Genomic DNA, 19,507 nt, shown 5'->3' on the forward strand with positions numbered 1-19,507 from the left:
TTAGGTGGAAGTCTGTCTTCATTGGACTCTTCAAAATTTCTTTTAATTCACTCGATGCTTTTTTTTCTTTTTGTTGTCTCCCCCGCCCCAGTATGTAAATCCAGCATTTGAAACAACAGTGGGCTATGCGTCGGGTGAATTATTAGGGAAGGAGTTAGCAAAAATGCCTCTAAATGAGAAAAAGGCTGACTTGTTCAGTACTATAAATTCATGCACGAAGATGGGCAAGGTAAGTAAGAGGTTAGTACCTTTTTGACTTTCCTATCACGGCGGGGAAGGAAGGATACTGCGCGGGCTCTGAGCATCGCATGTGCCAGACGCCCTGCCTTGCTCTTCGCAGCAGGCGGAGGGGGTGGGAGTCTCCCGGTGCCCAGTTGGCAGGTGAGGACACAGGCCAGGAAGTACAGAGCATGATTCGCCACCAATCAGAGCCACTTGAATTGACACTTCAGGTCATGGTTTTCATCTTTATACTAAGTTGATCTTTCTAATGATTGACCGAAGTGGTGGTCATGGGCACATGGTTCTGGGTAAAGGATTGCCCATGAGGTGACATTCTCAGAACACACCTGAGCCCAGCAGTCCTCTGAGCCTCGTTCATTCATTCATTCAGCATTTTTAAAAGTGCCTGCTTTGCGGTCCTGGCTGGTTTGGCTCAGTGGCTAGAGCGTCGGCCTGTGGACTGAAGCATCTCAGGTTGGAACCCCGGTAGGGGGCGTGCACAAGGCAGCCATCAATGATTCTCTTATTGATGTTTCTCTTTCTCCCTCTCCCTTCCTCTCTGAAATCAATAAAAATATTTTAAAAAATAAAAATAAAATGCCTGCTATATGCCAGGCAGCTGCTACATTCTGGTATAGAAAAACTAAACAAGACACCAAGTCCTGCCTCTGAGAACTCCTGTTCAAGGGAGCAAAACAGACAGGAAAGAGGGAGGAATCGTTGCTCGGTCGTGTGAGACGGACGCCATGTGGTCAGTGCTGAAGGCGGGAAAGGCAGCGCAGGCTGCAGGATTGTTTCTCTGGACAGTAGCTTCAGGCCCCGTTGCCAGGTTTTAGAAAGCGAGAAGGAGAGGGCCTGCTGTTCATGGTCCCTCTTCAGTTGTTTCTGTGGGGCTCATTTCACCTTTGGAATTGGGTGGGGACTATTAATATGATTATTGAAAAAGTTGAAAAATCCGTGACCTGCTTTTCTGCTCACCGTGGAGGCCCAGGGGCAGTGACACCCTTCCCTGGGCCCGTGCTGTCCTGTTGCAGGAAAGAGTCTGCCGTCGGGGCAGGAGGGGTGTGCCAAGATTCAGCCCCGCGTGCTCGGGCCCCTGAGACCCCAGGGTGGCATGTGTGCCTTCGCTTTGCCACGGCTCTGAGCACGCAGGGCGCCTGCAGGGAGGACAAGGACAGGCCTGTGCAGAGCCCTGGCGTCGGCATCGGAAGTGAAAGTGGGCGCTGCTCCACTCACTGTACCTTCTGCTTCCGGTCAGGGAGAGAGGTTCCTTACTAGAAAGAGAGAGGAAGTCGGAGGCAGGTGCAGGGACCCTGAGAGCCGCGCTCCGTCCCTCGGGGGCACGGCGTCCTCAGGAGGCAGGTGTGGGCAGCGGGCAGCGTTACCTGAGGCCCAGCAGCCCTAAGGGCTTTGCGTGGCCTTCCCACCCTAGCAGTCAGAGAGTCGCCTGGGTGTGCGCAGGATGCTGGCCCTCGTGCCCCTGGGCCTGACGGTGGCCACGCTGCGCCTCCTTCCCCGTCACTGAGGGCAGGGGCGGCGGCGGAGAGGAGAGGGGACATGTCGTGGATGGGCCCTGGGAGCCTCTCGACCAGGCGAACAGCGGCGTCCCCTCCTGAGTTGTGCTGCTGGGCACCGGGTTCAGAGGGCCTCAGACTCCAACAGCAGGAGGCCTGTTCTCTGAACCAGCGGTCGCCAACCTTCTGGACTCACGGGCCACCGGTTGGCGACCGCTACTCTCACTGCATGAATGAGAGCAACGAATAGGACGCTGGTGCTTTACTTCAGAAAGGAGCCCGGTCATGTCTCGTGTGGTCAGGGTTCGCGGGAAGAGGGGGAAGGCGCCACGTGCCCTTCACCTTCACCTGCTCTCTGGCCGCTGCAGCGGGAGGGTGTGTGCCTGGGCCTTTCTCATAAGTCCCTCCGAGAGCAGCAGGGCCCTGGGCCACGGTGGGGCTCTGGTCGGCGGGGGGACATCAGGCGACGCTGGAAACCAGAACAGAGTGCAGCGAGTGGGTCGGTGACGGGGTGGGGGCTCTAGATGTCAGAGTCTACGAGGCCAGCAGTCAGTCTGTGGGCAGAGGAACAATCCTGATGTTCAGGCACATCCCTCTGCCCCGTCTCAGCCAACGGCTCCTCTTTGGGGGTAGCTGATCCTAGTACAGTGATGGCGAACCTTCTAAGCTCGGCGTGTCAGCATTTTGAAAAACCCCCACTTAACTCTGGTGCCGTGTCACATATAGAAATTTTTTGATGTTTGCAACCATAGTAAAACACACTTATATTTTTGATATTTATTTTATATATTTAAATGCCATTTAACAAAGAAAATTCAACCAAAAAAATGAGTTTGCGTGTCACCTCTGACACGGGTGTCATAGGTTCGCCATCGCTGTATTCGGTACCTTGGTCTGCAGCCCCCACACTCACACCTGCTTGTCGCCGTACATGTGTCCCTAGACTCCTCCCTCTCCTCCTCCCCGAGGCTTCTCTGTCGGGGCTCTAGACCGTCGCCCGTCTTCTCTCTCGGCCTCTTGGCGCTGAGGGACAGTGATGTGGGCTGCAGAGCCCTCTCTTTCCACAGCCTTTATCCCCCCCCACCCCCGAGTCTGTGACTCTTCCGCCTCCCTCCCCACCTGCTCCCGTCTGCCCCTCTTCTGCCTGTGCCCCCCTAGTTCACCAGGGCCCCCGTCCCCCGCCGTGTTCCTCGCCACCCGTCACTGAGGCGCTTCCCTGCTCCACATCGATGTCTTCCTCCCGCTTCAGCCCAGCCTCTCTGCAAGGCCTGGCTCAGCAAGCCGCCGCCACGTTGGAATCAGCGAGTCTGACAGTGGCCTCTTCGTATCCCCTGTCCACGAGGGACCCCCCTGCCGGCCCCTGTGGCCTCTGCTGGTGCCCCAGGTGCCAGCTGCCTGCACTGTGACTCCTGGGGCGGCTGTGGTCCCTCCCCACCGTCAGTCTCCTCCATGAATCATCGCCGAGCCCCCGACTTTGCCACTGCCTGGGCCTGACCTTGTTCAGGGCCTTCTTTTAAAGAAAAAGTTTACTGATTCAGAGCGGAAGGGGGAGAGAGAAACATCAGTGATGAGAGAGAATCGCTGATCAGCTGCCTCCTGCACGCCCCCTACTGGGGACTGAGGCCAGAACGTGCCCTCCTGGTTCATAGGCGGACACTCACCCACCGAGCCACGCTGGCCGGGCAGTGGTCAGTCCTGCTGGGCCTGTTGCTCCCTCCGTGTAGATTCAGTCGCTTGGCTGGGTGCCGGGTTTCCCACCGCGGCCTCCCTTTCCCATGCAGGAAGCCAAGCCCCAGGTGTTCTTTCACCGTTTTCCAGGCACAAACACTGCTAGCCCTGGGGTAGGCCAGGGCACAACGATGGGCACTGAGGAGGGACTGTCTCCATAGTCGGAGCAGCTGAGGCAGGAGGGAGGGGCGGCCTTCGTGCAGGTCGCCAGGCCCCCCCAGAGAAGAGTTCAGGATTGGCCAAATGTGAGGGTCTGGGCAGGAGACCTGAGCTGAGCCACCACGGCTCCCAGGGGGTCCTCTTCCGCCTGCTCAGCCCCAGGTCCTGTGGGGCTCCGGACCCTGTGGGACACCCTGGGAGTCATGTCCTACAGCGGGCTTAGGATTTTTATAGTTGGAGCCCTTGGTGACTCTTGGAGAATTCAGAACCGTCTAGGTGATGACAAACCCAGCTCCACTGCGGCTTCTCTGCACCCCCCACCCCCAAGTGAGCCCAGCACAGGGGAGCCCCTGCAGCCCCGCCTCCCGCAGTCCTGTCCCCACACACCTGCTCTCTCCCCGCAGTTCCTGAGGGAAAGAATCCCTATGTTTTGTCTGATCTGAGAGCTCGACTAACACAACTACAGTCCTGGCTTGAAGCTCTCACCAATTTGTTCTGCCTGAGCCCAGACCTGGCTGTTTCCCCATCTTCCCCCCGCCCCCTGCCCAAATGCAGAGGGTCCAAAACCCTCCCACAACCCAGAGGGCGGTGGCAGCCCACCATGCTGATGGCCAGAGTGTTCCTTCTCTCTCTGGTCAAGTGCAGGGCCAGAGGCCCCCCCTCCCCGTCGCGGCAGGTGGGGTGCTCTCCACGGGGGAGCCAGCAGGCAGCCTGGCGGCCTGGTGTGTCAGCAGCCGGGGGAGGTGGAGGAAGCAGGGTCAGGTCCAGGTGTGGGGTTGGGATGACTCTGTGCTGATTCAGTGGTAACTGAATCGGGGCCGGAGTGGGACGTGTTCTTGGGTGTATGTATTGCACACAGAGCATAACGATGCTTGCATTGCATTTACAGGAGTGGCAAGGCGTTTACCACTCCAAAAGCGGAGATAACGTATCACAGAATGTGAAGATAATTCCTGTCATTGGACAGGGAGGGTAAGTGGAATAAATGTGCTCCAATCAAATGCTGTGTTTGGCTGATTGTAAATGTGCTGTAAGTGCTTAAGAGCTGCCTGCACAATGTGAGAGACAGACGTGTGTTAGGTCAGGCGTCACCCTAGAATGGCCTTCCCGGGGGCTCCTCAGGGCTGCAGCCTGACTCCAGCTGGCGACTCACAGTCCCAGATTCCAGACCCTCCTCTTGTGCTGCAGACACACGGGCCTAACGCATTGAGGTCAGAATACGAAGGCAGTTTATGAAGCTGTGTGATGAGCACACGGACTGAAAGAGTTGTGTCTAACCTGAAAGCCTGTGATTGCCGCGTAGACCTAGCAAATTAAATAAGAATAATTTAGACACCACCGTCTATGGAAACGCATATCAAACAGGTGTGAGCACAGATTGGAAGGCAGTGTCTACCAGGAGCCTAACAGTCTCCTCTGGTTTGTCTCGGAGTCTAGTTTAAGAGATGGGAACGATGGGAAAGTGTGAGTACGTTCTAGAACACCCAGCCATCAATGCAGCTGTGAGAAGTGATGCCAGAGGAAATGACAAGGAAGATGCTTATGTAAATGCACAATCAGACCCGTGTGTGACCTCACGGGATGATGAGGAAAAGGGCAGAGGAGGAGGAGGTGGGACCCGCCCCAATGTGGGCCCTGACCTCCGCCCTTTCCCAGATGAGGACGCTGAGGCCGGTGGCCAGCACTGGGCGGAGCCAGGCCGAGACCTCTGCCGATGCCTTGGGGAGACGGGTCTGGGTGGGCCCTCCGTTCTGATTCTTCGCCTTTTTATGTCCTCTCCACATGTTTGTGTGATAAGCACATCGGGATTCGGTTATCAAGGGGAACGGAAAAATGGAAGGAACAGGAAGTGAGGAGAGCCGGCGGCTCCTGGGAGGAGGGCTGGTTGCTCTGCTCCCAGGGAGCCGGCCCGTCCTCTGGCTGAATGACTGGGTCCGGTGGCTCGGGAACCGGAAGCGCCTCAGCATCTGGGGTCCTGAGCACGAAACACGCGGAGTGTCTGCAGGCTCCGGTCGGTCAACACGCAGCCCATGTTAGAAGCAGGTGTTTGTGATTGTCCGTTACGGCGCCTGGGGAGGAGGCGGTGTTTGTACTGAAGAGTCGGCTTCCTGGCTGCAGGCGCCAAAGGGTGTTTGTGGAGACGCCTTTGGGGGGCGTGGCGGGACCACAGAGGTGCTTTTCTCAAAGCGGGTGTGTGTGTGGAGAGATGCTCTTTCCATAATGAGAAATAGCAACGCGTCCGTCAGCACAGCCATGGACACCGGGAGGGAGAAATAACGCACTGTTTTCTACTTGCAGCAAAATTAGACACTATGTGTCCATCATCCGGATGAGCAGCGGCAACAGTAAGGTGTGTCGGGGCCTCGGGACGGGAGGGGACGGCTGCCCCCCGGGATGCTCCTCCCCCGAAGGCGGCCGCACTAACAGCTTCTCCATCGTTTCCAGGCTGAGAAGATCATGGACTCCGTTCATTCTGACGCTCCCACAGGTATGGCGCCCACGTTCCTCCTCTGAGGGCTTGCCCACTGCACGGCGGGTCTCTGCTGCCCAGGCCCAGGCCCGGAGCCCTGAGGGCATCTGACAGGCGTGCGGGGAGCCTGGGCCCCTCACATGCATGAATTCAATGTGGAAGCGTGTTGAGTGACGTGTGCTCTAAGAACAGGGACAGCTTTTTCTGACAGTCATCACCGCCAGCAGACGGGGCGCCGGGCCCTTCAGCGGTGCCTCCCCGGGTCCGCTCCCACCTCTGCTGGGTGACTGCACATGGTCCGTCCCGGGAGGAGACCATCTCCCGGGTCCGGCTCCCATTCCTTCAGCTTCGGGGACGTGCTTCCCAGCACCAGGCAGCTCGTTTCCTCGGGAGCCGACTGCACGCGGCCCTGTGCTGAGGGTGTTACCCCGATGGGCAGACATGTTGTAGACAAAGTTCCCTTTTCACAGAGGAGGGAACGGAAGGACTGACTGACTTGCCCTGGGCCCCGTCCAGGAGGAAGTGGTGGGCTGGCACGGGCTGCGGCAGTTCTCGTGGGCGCGGTGCCCAGGAGCACACAGGGCTTGCGTGAAGGCAGAGACGTGGTGGTGGTGCCGAGTGACTCACGGCGAGTGACAGGTGGTGAGTGGTGGGCGAGAAGGGGCCGGGCCATGGCGCCTTAGAGGAGAGGGAAAGTCCAGGCAGGGACGGGTTTGAAGAAGAGGCTGCGGAGCCCTGGCCGGCAGCTCCATTGGTTTGAGCGTCGTCCCAATGCCCAAAGGGTGCGGGTCGCATCCCCGGTCCGGGCACATACAAGACTCAGCCAGTGACTCATCAGTAAGTGGAACAACATATCGGTGTTTCTCTCTTCCTCTCCCCCCCGCCCCCCCCCCATCTCCCATCTCCTATCTCCCTCCCTTCTTCCCTCTCAAAGTCGATTAAAAATTTTTTGTTTTGTTTAAGAAGAGTGTGTGGAAGGAAAAGTATTCCAAGAATAAAACAGGCACAGAAGACGGGAAGTCCAGAGTGTGTTCTGGAAGAGCAAGGGTTAAATTGGACTGGTGGGCGGGTCCGTGTGCGGAGAGGAACTGGGTCAGGCAGTGTAGGAAAGGAGGGTTTTCACCTGCAGGCAGTGCAGCCTGAGCCGGGAGTAGCCTGAAGTCTGAGCTCTCAGGGCAGGTGTGTGACACCCCAGACAGGATGCCAGCATCGCCACAGGCGGAGCAGAGGCGCAGCCGCCAGGGCATAACCAGTGATGGCAGGAGGGAGACAGGCCGCGGGGGAAGGTGGTGGGAACCAGAGCGAGGAAAGCAAGGAGACACAGTTGAGAGGAGGTTGTGAAGCCTGGATGGTGAGGGGGGGACGGGCTGGGAAGGTGAGGTGAAGGGGTGTGTGTGCTTGCTCACTCGCTCACTCGTCGGCTCGTTCATGCTACAGCTTCTGTTGAGGGCCTGCTGGGTGCTGCAGAGAGAAGGGCCGGGGGTGTACGTTTTGCTGCCAGCAAAGCAGGTAGCTGGGATGTGGGGCCGATGAGACTGAGCAGGGATGGTGGCAGGGGGTGGGGACCGAGGGCCCAGGAGGAGCTGGAGGGAGAGGCGGGCACCTGAGTCAGAGCTGGTGGCACAGAGAAGAGGGAGGGGCGTGCAGAGCTAGGGGTGGCCTTTGCATCCGAGAGCTCACCAATGACGCAGAGGAGTGCAGGTTCAGGAGAGGGCAGAGCCAGCCTGAGGGGGTGGAGGAGCAGGAGTAGAAGCTGCCCGCGTGGGCCCAGCCTGACCATAACCCTTGCACCGCAAGGTCAGGGAGCGCCTTTACTTGGATAGCTATATAAAAGCCTAAGTGACCAGCCGACCAAACGACCGGTCGCTATGACGTGCACTGACCACCAGGGGACAGGTGCTCAATGCAGGAGCTGCCCCCTGGTAGTCAGTGAGCTCCCACAGCCAACCTCCCATGACCCCTCCCCAACCATTCCCCACTCCCCATTGAGGGGGGCGGTCGGCCAGCCAAACTCCCACAGCCCACCCTCCCACCGCCCCCCGCCAACCTCCACAGCACCAGGCCACTAGTCTGTATATATAAAAGCCTAAGTGACTATCTGACTGTCCAGCCAGTAGCTACGATGCACACTGACCACCAGAGGGCAGATGCTCAACGCAGGAGCTGCTGAGCTATGGTGACTTGGCAGCTGTGGTTCTTGGGTGACGCCCCTGGCAACAGAGAGGAGGGAGCCTGGTTCCGGAGTGCATCACCCGAGAACCACCCTCTCGCAATCCAGGACCCCTTGGGGGATGTCAGAGAGCCGGTTTCAGCCCGATCCCCGCCGGCCAGGGTCCCCACCGGTGCATGAGTCTGTGCGCTGGGCTTCTAGTCGATGAAGATGTAGAACAGCCCTGCGAGGGGGGCACGGCTGTCATCTCTTTATTACAAAGAAAGAAACAGGTTCAGAAGGTTTAGGTGACGGCGTGGAGCGGGCAGCCAGGAAAGGCAGAGCTGGACTAGCAGGCAGGTCAGGGCCATGCTCACGGCTGTCCAGCCGGGAGAAGTCTCAGCCGGGAGACTCTGAGGCCGCCGTGCTGGGCCGCCTGTCACGTTACCAGATCACACCCTCCCGGCGTCTGCCTTCCTCTCAGCATCTAACCGCCTTTTATCCAAAGCCCTGCTGACTGTCAGGTGGGGTCCTTGGCTATACACCACCAGCACCAGTTCCTCAGAAAGAAGCCATTAGGAGATGGGGCCCACGGTGGGACAGGGAAGCCAGAGCACCGTCCGAGAGAGAGGGACCCAGGGAAGCTGGGCGCGGCCCCTGCGGCCTGGGAGCAGCGTGCGGGGCCCCCATGGGCTCTGCCGGAGGGCCCCCCCCCCACAGCCTCCCTCGCTGCTGGGCTCTGGGGTGAAGCGCTCGTTGGTGGCTTCCTAATGGGGAATGGGCAAAGCGCTCACCCTGTGGTGGGAGGCACAGGACAGGGGCTCGGATCCTGGGTGTCCAGGAAGCCAACAGGTCCCAGCACACGTCCCTTTAACTCGCCAAAGACATTCCGTGTGATGAGAGTCCGGTCCAGTTAGGCACCCACACGGCAGGTCATCTGAACTCACTGTACTTTGTGGCACCGCATGGGGGGGGGGGGGGCCTGGGGACGCTTCCCAGAGATGGCGATGGTGGGAATGGTGCCTGGGACAGACAGGTCAGTCAGAGGACAGGAAGAGCATCCTGGAGGCAGAGGGAGCCCCTGCAAAATGCCAAGGAGAAATGAAAGCTGCTTCGTCGCCCCCAAAGCCCGGTCCTGTCCTCGTGCACATGCCTCCTGCCTCCAGCCACACGCTGCTCCCCTCCCTCCCCACTCCCCCTGGGGCTCCTGCACTTCCGGACCCTGAGCTCCCGGCCTGTGACCCTCTAGACCAGGGGTGGGCAAACTTTTTGACCGAGGGCCACAATGGGTTCTCAAACTGGACCGGAGGGCCGGACCAAAAGCATGGATGGAGTGTTTGTGTGAACTAATATAAATTCAAAGTAAACATCATGACATAAAAGGGTACGGTCTTTTTTTTTTTTTTTTAGTTTTATTCATTTCAAACGGGCCGGATCCAGCCCGCGGGCCGTAGTTTGCCCACAGCTGCTCTAGACCTTATTCCACTTCCCACCCCAGCGCCTGGTTAGGGCCTGACACGCGGTGCCCAGGGTGTGTGTGTGGAGTGGACAAACGGGGAAGGATGAAGGAATGACCCAGTTCCTGGCCCAGCTGTAAAGGCAGGGGTGCGGCCTCAATCTCCAGAAGCTGCCGGAGGAGACACACTGGCCGGAGGTTGGGAGGAGGGGCGATGGGAGGGGCGAGTGTGTGGAGTGCTGCCCGAGGCAGGGGCAGCAGATGCCCAGGCTGCTCCTGAGAGGGAGGGGGAGCCGCTGGCCCAGCCTCGCGTGGTCAGGGCCAGTGAGGAAGGCAGGCTGTTGCCGGCCAGCTGCTGTCTCGGAGGTGCTGGGGGGTGTGAGTGCGGGGGTGTGTGAGTGCGGGGGTGTGTGAGTGCGGGGGTGTGTGAGTGCGGGGGGGGGTGGTGAGTGCGGGGGGGGGGGTGTGAGTGCGGGGGGGGTGTGAGGCGGGGGGGGTGTGAGTGCGGGGTGTGTGAGTGCGGGGTGTGTGAGTGCGGGGTGTGTGAGTGCGGGGTGTGAGTGCGGGGTGTGTGAGTGCGGGGGTGTGTGAGTGCGGGGGTGTGTGAGTGCGGGGGGTGTGAGTGCGGGGGGTGTGAGTGCGGGGGGTGTGAGTGCGGGGTGTGTGAGTGCGGGGTGTGTGAGTGCGGGGTGTGTGAGTGCGGGGTGTGAGTGCGGGGGGTGTGAGTGCGGGGTGTGTGAGTGCGGGGGTGTGAGTGCGGGGGGTGTGAGTGCGGGGGGTGTGAGTGCGGGGGTGTGAGTGCGGGGGTGTGTGAGTGCGGGGTGTGTAGGGGTGTGTGAGTGCGGGGTGTGTGAGTGCGGGGTGTGTGAGTGCGGGGGGTGTGTGAGTGCGGGTGTGAGTGCGGGGGGCCAGGCCGCCAGTGGCTGCAACCAGTGGTGCTCCCTGTGCACAGGGCTGAGCAGGTGGTGGATGGCAGACGTGTGTCTATTGAGCGTCTGTTCTGTGCCGGGCGGTGCTGCCACCTGGGAAGGAGAAAGGACTTTCCTGTGCTTCCTCATGCCCAGCTGGGGAGGAAGGCGGATGGAGCCCACGGTTACCGCGGTTACCGCAGTGTGTGTGTGTGGGGGGGCATTAGGGGAGGACGCCCCAAAGGTCACACCTGGACTGCATCTTAAAGGAGGCTGGCTCTTAACCAGGTGAGAAGGTGGCCTGGGAGAGGCACGCTCCCTGGAGGAAAGCAGCCTGTGCCAAGACGTAGAGGGTGGGGGAGACCAGCACATCACAGAAGCCATGATGGTGGAACGGGGTCCAGGGATCACAGGGCCCTGGTGCCACACGGGAGCTTAAATCTTATCCTGAAAACCACGGTGAGCTGAGCCGTTGAGAGGTTCTGGTCGGGAGAGTGTTGGTTATTTTAGAAGGACTGCTGGGCTGCCTGTAGAGCAGGGGTAGGAGGGGGCACGGCAGGGGCCGTGGGACTGTGACCGGAGCTGCCGTTATAGTCCAGAGGGCTGGGTGCGGCTGCGGCCTAGGGTGGGCAGGTTAAAGGGGTGCTGAGATGAGGGCGTGGGGAGGAGGGAGGAGGCATGGATGCTGCTCCGTGACCTGGGACAGCGGGTTTGGGAGAGAGAGTGCGTTCATGGCGGTGCCGGCGGGCGGGTGGCCGTGGCCAGGTAGGATGCAGGCCCGAGCTCAGGGCAGGACAGCGGCACGGGAGTGCGTCACAGCCAGAGGAGGGGGGCTCCTAAGGAGACTTGTTTTCCAAGAAGAGAAGGGCTGCCAGACATTTGGGAACCGAGGGACCAGGAAGGAAGAGTGAGAGACGGAAGGCAGGCCAGGGGGTGGACCTAGGCCAACAGGAGTTTCCAGAAAGGGGTCGGGTGTGTCTGGGACCACAGGCCCAGTCGGGTCAGGATGGAATTGTCCTTCAGCTGCAGCAGCGCAGAGGCCAGCAGTGACCTGAAGGCCAGGTCAGTGCCCACGGAGAGGAGAGTGTAGCAAACACCAGTGCAGACGTGTCTCGGGGGCAGCCAGGGGCCGGATGCAGGTCCTGCTCGGGGGCAGGGCTGGCGGTGAAGCGTGGCCGGGCAGAGGAGGCGCGGCTGCAGCAGGAACCCTGTCCACACGCCGCCCCCAGGCTCCTCGCCTGTGACCGGGGGGCCGGCTGAGGGCTGGGAGGCTCAGAGCCACCCACGGCGCCGGCAGGTGCACGAGGAGGGGCAGGAAGGAGGTGCGGGGTGAGGGGAGGCCAGGCAGCCACTCGGAGCCCAGAGGGTCGTGGTGCCTCACAGAAGGGGGTCGGAGACGGAGGAAATGACACAGCCAGCCCAGTGCCCCCTGGGAGAGGCGCGCTCCTCCCCAAACGGCAGGCCTGGTGTCACAGAAGCAACTGCATAAAGGGTTTCTCCCCTTTGGGGCAAACGCGTGGGGCTCAAAAATCGCTCCCACTTTCCTCAGCCACAGCAGCAAGGAGTGCTGAGCGCACATCTCCTCGTCGCCCCTTTCCGTCGAGACGGGACCCTCGTTACGGGGCCTGGAGCCTGGGACGCGCTGTCTGACCGGACATGTGGGACTTTGTGAGAGAGCCCGACGCCTCCTTTTCACCGTCTGCTCTCTGCAGATTTTTGTTGCAACTTAGTGTCCAAATTCTTAAATTTTGTTTTAAAAATTTTAGATTGGTAGTTTTTCTAACGGTAACTGGTCGTTTTTCACCCCTTGATGAGGTGATTTATCTCTTGTTCCCACAGATAATCAATCAGGTAAACATAAAGACAAGAGGAAAAGCTCCCTGGATGTCAGGAGTGTTGCCTCACGAGCAAGCGAAGGTAGGTCCCCAAGACCGGGGAGCTGGTACCACCTGGTGCTGCACGTGCGGACCTGGCACCACCCCCCCCCCCCATCCCCGGGCCACTGCCCCCCACCCCCCAGCAATCTGTGACACTCCCCTCTCCTCATCCCCGGGCCACTGCCCCCCCTCCCCTCCGGCTCCTGCCAGTGGGCTCCATGCTGAGCCTTTTGCGGGAGTCAGGGAATGGAGAAAAGGGCCGGTGTACTGTCTGTTGTCTGGTTGAGTTCCTAAAGTGTCACAGCAGGTCCTGAAGTAACGTTCCCGGCAGGTCACTGCCTGTGTGAGGGTGCAGTTCTCCCAGGCGGCCTGGCTTTCCTCCCACAGCCCAGAGAGCATGCTGGGAAGTGTGTGTCTGGAGGTCCCGTCCGAGTGGGTGTGGGCGAGGCCCCGCGGTGGAGGGGTCCTGCCGGGCCTTTGCTGGCCGGGGCGGCTGCGGCACCCTGGCCCTGAACTGGAATAAGGGGGTTAAAATGATGACCTCACTTGTTTTTATTGGCCTTTCTTAAATATGTGGATCGCTCATGCTTATTTCAGTGTTCAATATTAGAAGTGTTTGCGTTTCTATTTAGAAGTTTGGTGATGTTTTTGTGACCAGAAATATGTTGCAGGATCCAACTCTTGTTTATATCCATTAGCCGAGGGTAAAACTGGTTTCCGTTTTGCTGAAATAGAAGTTCCTAATAACCGATCGATGGTTTTAGGTGAGCACCTACTATGCGTCACCGTGGGCAGGAGTTTGCCATAAGCTTCCCTTCTGGTGGGGAGGTGAGCTGTATTCTGGCAAGTGAGAGGCTTATTCTGCAAATATTATTTTAGTTCTAATTAGAATATACTTTTTAAAGATTATGTAGAAGTGGCCTGAATGACCTAATAGTTTACTTATTTATTTTGTTAATCCTCATCAGAGACTCTTTCTTTGATTTTTAGAGCATGGAAGGGAGAGGGAGACAGAAGGGTTTATTACACAGTCTAGATATGGGCCGCTATTGGATATATGTATCAAAAATGGATTTTCTGTGGTTTGCCTTTTCACTCTTTTAATGAACACAGGTTCGTAATTTTAACCTTAATCCAGTTCACTGTATCCATGTCTTCTCTTATAGCTAATGCTGCTTCCTGTGTCCTGTTTACAAACTCTTCCTCTGCTCCATGGTCATGAAAATGTTCTCCCATGTTTCCTTCTGTGTGCACCTTAGGTCTGTGATCCATTTCAAGTTAATTTTTTATCAGGAGAGAGTAGAGACCAAGGAGGAATTTTACCACAACATTAAAACCCAGTTGGCCCAGCACTGCATTGGCAAACAGCAATACACATTTTGTAGTAGCACTGTCATAAATTAGGGTCTATACCACATGGTCCGGTCCTGGGTTGTGTCCCTGGCTGTTGGTCTGTGCTTGTAGCAGTGCCAGCGATTCCTGCAGCCTTAAGGGAATTCTGCTGCTTCCTCGAGATGCTCCTGGCCATTACTGTGGGTTCTTTGCATTTCTGTCTGACAGTTAGAACCAGCCTGTTCGCTTACACACACCATCTCCTGAGTTTTACTTGGAGTCTCTTGAATCTATAGATCAATTTGGGGACAATGGAAATCTCAGTAATAGTGAGTCTTGCAGACCAGGGAATGCTGTGTCTCTAGCTTATTTTATCTCAGTAATATTTTGCATTTTCAGTGTATAAATTTTGAAATCTTTCGTTAGATTTATTTCTAAACTAGCGGCCCAGTGGTGGCTGCTGGCCGGGGCCTTCCTTCCTTCCTTCCGCACTGCCCCTAGTGGTCAGTGTACGTCATAGTGAGCGGTCGAACTTCCGGTCTCCCAAATCCTGAGGGGACACTGTGCATATTAGGCTTTTCTATGCATAGAAGATACTGATGTTCTTTGATGCTGTCACATGGTGTGTTTTTATTTCAATTTCCGATTGTTTGTTGCTAGCATGCAAAATTACAGTTGACTCTTGTGTACTGACCTCGTACTGAGTAACCTTGACGCTTGCCCAGTGATTGTTGAGGTCTGCAGGTGCTCAGGGACTCTGTGCACACACAGTCCCAACCATCTGTACATCTTCTCTCCCTGACTTGATTGCATTTACACTGTGGTATGGTTTTTGTGAGCAGATGTCACTATCACATTTTTAAATGAGAAAAAGCCCTTTTATGACATCGTGATAAAATAGTGGTTCTTATTTTTGGTTTAATGGCCACATTGGGAAAGTCAGCACCATATGCTGGTCGCCAGCATTGAAAGCGTTTGGGAGCCTGGGGTTGGTTCGTCACGCGGTGTGGCTCCTGAGGCCTCCATTTGGTCACGGGAAGCCGCCTCAGGCCAGGGAACACTGTGACCCCTTAAGGTCCCTGGTACAGAGGTTTGGCCCGACAGTGGAGCTTTCAGGGGGACACAGAACTCTGTGTGACACTAGTTCAGTGATGGCGAACCTATGACACACGTGTCAGGCGACACGCAAACTCATTTTTTGGGTTGATTTTTCTTTGTTAAATGGTATTTAAATATATAAAATAAGTATGAAAAATATAAGTCTTTGTTTTACTATGGTTGCAGATATCAAAAAACTTCTATATGTGACACGGCACCAGAGTTAAGTTAGGGTTTTTCAAAATGCTGACACACCGAGCTCAAAAGGTTCGCCATCACTGCACTAGTTCTTGCTGCCTGTGCACGGCCCAGGCTGCCCCCAGCTCAGCCTCCCCCAAGGAGCCACATCTGGCAGGACCAGCAACAGCGTAAACCAGAGCTCGGAGTTGCCGCTTGCCTGGTGGAGGCGTTGCCCTAATGCAGGGGTCTTAGACTTTTTAAACAGGGGGGCCAGTTCACTGTCCCTCAGACCGTTGGAGGGCCGGACTATAGTTTAAAAAAAACTATGAACAAATTCCTATGCACACTGCACACATCTTATTTTGAAGTAAAAAAACAAAACGGGAACAAATACAATATTTGTATTTGCATGTGGCCCGCAGGCCGTAGTTTGAGGACCCCTGACCTAATGATTTTAGACCAGCCGTGGGCAAACTATGGCCCGCAGACCGGATCTGGCCCGTTTGAAATGAATAAAACTAAAAAAAAAAAAAAAAAAGACCGTACCCTTTTATGTAATGATGTTTACTTTGAATTTATATTAGTTCACACAAACACTCCATCCATGCTTTTGTTCTGGCCTCCGGTCCAGTTTAAGAACCCATGGTGGCCCTCGAGTCAAAAAGTTTGCCCACCCCTGGGCTAGACTAAGCATAACCGTGGGAAACAGCAAAGGTTTCTGCCTTGAAACCTTTCGCAGAAACGCATGGACTGCAGTTGGTGGTGAGCTGTATTTTGGCTCCGGCGTGTGTGGCACAAAGAGCCTGTGGCATTGTCTCCTGGGCAGCAGCAAGCAGAGCAGTCGTCGGCCTCATTACAAACACAGAGGCTGTGGCCGTGGCGTGCGGGCTGTTTCCTGTTCTCTCTCTGACATCAGAAGTTCAGTTCGGGGCCAAGTGCATCCTGGTGCCTGGAGCCGAGGGAAGCAGTGCTGGCTCTTAGGATGGGAAGGAAGCTCAGGCACCGGGCGGGTCTGCTCCTCCCCCTCCCCGTGCAGCACACGGAGGCCTCGGGGAGGTGGGGAGAGGGAGGACACGGAGCCCTGGCGGTGCTGGCCCTGATCCCTGCCCGTGTGATCTCCCCGCAGTGGCCAGCCAGAGGCGACACTCCTCCTTGGCCCGGATCCACTCCATGACCATCGAGGCGCCCATCACCAAGGTGAGGAGTCTGCGGCCCGTCTCCACTGAGCAGACCACCCTTGTCCTCCCAGCAGATTGCTTCCCATGAGAACCAGGGGCCGCACAGTAACAGCGCCCTCCTGGCCATGGGGCCTCTGGAGGGAGGACGTGTGGCGGGAACAGCTGGCTGGTCTTGGGTTGGCCCTGAGCACCAGGCAGCCTGACTCTGGGTTGCTTCCTGTTGCTTTGAAGGCTCTGACCTCGTGTCTCTTCCCATATCGCAGGTGATCAATATCATCAGTGCTGCCCAGGAGAACAGCTCCATGCCTGTGATGGAAGCCTTAGACCGCGTCCTGGAAATTCTGAGAACCTCGGAGCTGTATTCACCACAGTTTGAGGCGAAGGAAGGGGATCCTCACACCAAGGACCTCATTGGGGGCCTGATGTCTGTAAGTGCACTGGCCGGGCTGCGGCGGAGCTGCTGGTGCTGCTTGCCCCGTTACACAGGGCTCGCTGCTCGCCGAGGCCACAGCCTCGCCCACCTGCCGCCTCACCCAGGGCTCAGCGTGGAGCAGAGGAGGGCAGTCTGCCGAGCCAGGGCCCCATTTCTGCTTAGTGGTCCTACGAGCAATTTATTTAAATAAAACTTAATTGTTTTAAAGATTTTGAAAACGGGGGCAGAAAAAAAGAAAAATAAATGCTCGATGCTGCACAGAAACAGGACGGGGCCCAGATTCCCTCCAGACCCCCTGCCCAGGTCTGCGGCTTCACGGGGAGAAGGCCTTGTGCCGTGGGCTCGTGAGGCCCGTCTCAGATAGAGGTCTCCCCGGGAAGAACTGTGTGGAAGACAGATCAGTCCGTCACTGCCGTCACCTGTGTGTTGGTCAGAAATAAAACTCCCCTTCCCTCCCAGGTCCTGCTCTCTGAGGTCACTGACATCTTACACATCGGGCGTTAGGCGGGTTCCGGTAGCCGCCTACAGCCCAGTGTTATGACATCAGGCCTGCAGAGACAGCGAGGTTCCGTGACGGAATGTGTGTTGAGACTCATGTCTAACATGGGTCTGGCCTATGACAGAGGCCCCCCAGCCTGTGGGGAGGCGGACACTGACACAGGAGGGGGAGGGAGAGAGGCCTGCCGGAAAGAGGGGGGCTGCTATAGGGGCTGGGAGCAGCTCTCACCCAGGCTCTGCTGGGCGGAGTCGGGTGCTTAGAGGGCCAGGAAGACTCTAGCTTTTTCTAGAGGACATGGAAGCCTGGTGTCCATTAGGGTGAGGAGGGTGGGGTGGGGAATGGTGGGAACAGGGCGCTGTCCCTAAGAAACCAAACGTCTGCGTGCCAGCAGGAACGCCGGGCCTCGGGGCCGCCTTCTCAAGCTGCCCTCGCTGCCCCCTCCCTCCCCCCGTCCTAGTGCCAGGCGATGGAAGGGAGGGCCCCTGGGGGTGCGTGAGGGAGAGTCTGCCCTGCTGCCCTCTGCGAGCATCTGTCTGGGGGCGTCAGGTAAAGAACAGCTGTGACTTCTCTCTCTCGTTTCCTTGATTTTTATCAGGACGGTTTTCGAAGACTCTCTGGGAATGAGTACACTCTCTCCACAAAAAGTAAGTTTTCCTTTGTAATTTTTTTTATCATTATTAACATTACAGTCAAGTTTAAATGATGAAAATTAGTTTTCCCGATGGTTTGTCCTAAAAGCCCCGAAACAAAGCCCCGAGCCAGCACTGTGCCCTCAGGAGTGGTTCACGGGCAGAACCTGCTAACACTGTCCTCCCGATCACCCCTCCCCAGACCTGCATCAGATTTCGGGCAGCTTACTCACCTCCGAGTCCCTCCACAACATCCCACCGCGGGTAGCTGAGGCCATGGAAAACGATGACGACTGGGACTTTAATGTCTTTGAACTGGAGACTGCCACCCAGAAAAGGTGAGCCCACCTGGCGCTCAGCGAACAGCTCGGTGCTGAGGGCCGGAGCGGAGAAGCCCCCAGCGAGTGGGTTTTGCACAGAGCTGGTCCCTGGTCCCGGGGCGGCGGGTGCCCCCGAGTCACCAGGGCCAGGCCTCCACGGGGGTCCGTGGGAAGCCAGGGAGGAGACAGCAGACTCTGGGAAGCGTGAAATGGAGCAAGAGGCTGACTTCTCCAAATGGCAGGGTTTTCCTGGAAAATACAGGCATGATCTCCCCTGTAGGTGGCGATCTGCTGGGATCACAGCAAAGAGCCCCACTCAGAGCCTAGAACTAAAATGACAAACACACCAACACACGTTTGAGAAGAGCCAGCCCCAGGACTTGGCGGCTGTGTTGGCGACAGGCATGGCGACTGGTGTGCTGGCAGGCGAGGGCGATGGGACTGTGCCTTGACTTTTGCACCTGCTGGGAAAGAACTGTTAACCAAGCGGGGGCTGGCTTGGCACACAGGAGGGGTGCCACGGAGCTGGTGCTGTCCAGGCCGCCCTCAGGTGGAGGCTGTGATGTGGGGGCAGGGCAGTCACAGGGGAGGTGCGCTCCCGAGGGATCACCAGGAGACAGTGTCAGGTCGCACCCCATCTGGGTGAACTGTCCCCACGGCAGCCCTGCCTGCCTGTGCTCATGCTCACCATGAAGCAGCCGCAGGTACATTCTCCTTCCGTGGCCCCGACCTGGCAAAGACCGTGGAAAAGAAAACCCCATGGCAGACAGGTCTTTGAGCTCCTGGTTGACGCTCTAGTGACCAGGCTTTCACGGGAAATCAGGCCAAGGCAGGTCGGCTCAGGCCCTGCCAGCTCATCGCCTCTGGGCACTGCCTCAGCAGAGCCACATTTCTTGACCTTCAAACCAAAAGCCAGGTCAAGGCCGGTTGCTCACCCGCTAAGGCAGCGGTTCTCAACCTGTGGGTCGCGACCCCTTTGGGGGTCGAACAACCCTTTCACAGGGGTCGCCTAAGACCGTCGGAAAACACATAGATAATTACATATTGTTTTTGTGATTAATCACTATGCTTTAATTATGTTCAATGTGTAACCATGAAAATACATCCTGCCTATCAGATATTTACATGACGATTCATAACAGCAGCAAAATGACAGTTATGCAGTAGCAACGAAAATAATTTTATGGTTGGGGGTCACCACAACATGAGGAACTGTATGAAAGGGTCTCGGCATTAGGGAGGTTGAGAACCACTGCCCTAGGGGCACCTCCTCATACACGAGGCCAGCAGAGGGCGTATGGCTGTCTGGCTCTTGTGCGGTCCTGGGAAACTGTTAGTGTGTCCAGGCAGGACAC

At 57.3% G+C, this 19,507-nt stretch overlaps 1 protein-coding gene across 1 annotated transcript in view; it reads left to right on the forward strand.

The window, feature by feature from the left end:
• The window catches only part of PDE8A (phosphodiesterase 8A), a 101,927-nt gene that overhangs the window by 68,972 nt on the left and 13,448 nt on the right, over positions 1–19,507 (forward strand). Inside the window, exons 8-16 of the mRNA XM_036306288.1 lie at positions 92–229; positions 4,513–4,595; positions 5,922–5,973; positions 6,069–6,111; positions 12,446–12,523; positions 16,220–16,290; positions 16,535–16,699; positions 17,799–17,847; positions 18,035–18,170. Coding sequence (XP_036162181.1) covers positions 92–229; positions 4,513–4,595; positions 5,922–5,973; positions 6,069–6,111; positions 12,446–12,523; positions 16,220–16,290; positions 16,535–16,699; positions 17,799–17,847; positions 18,035–18,170 — 815 coding nt within the window. The remainder of the gene's footprint in view (positions 1–91; positions 230–4,512; positions 4,596–5,921; positions 5,974–6,068; positions 6,112–12,445; positions 12,524–16,219; positions 16,291–16,534; positions 16,700–17,798; positions 17,848–18,034; positions 18,171–19,507) is intronic.

Source organism: Myotis myotis, unplaced genomic scaffold (assembly GCF_014108235.1).
Source record: "Myotis myotis isolate mMyoMyo1 unplaced genomic scaffold, mMyoMyo1.p scaffold_m19_p_40, whole genome shotgun sequence".
NCBI lineage: Eukaryota > Metazoa > Chordata > Mammalia > Chiroptera > Vespertilionidae > Myotis > Myotis myotis.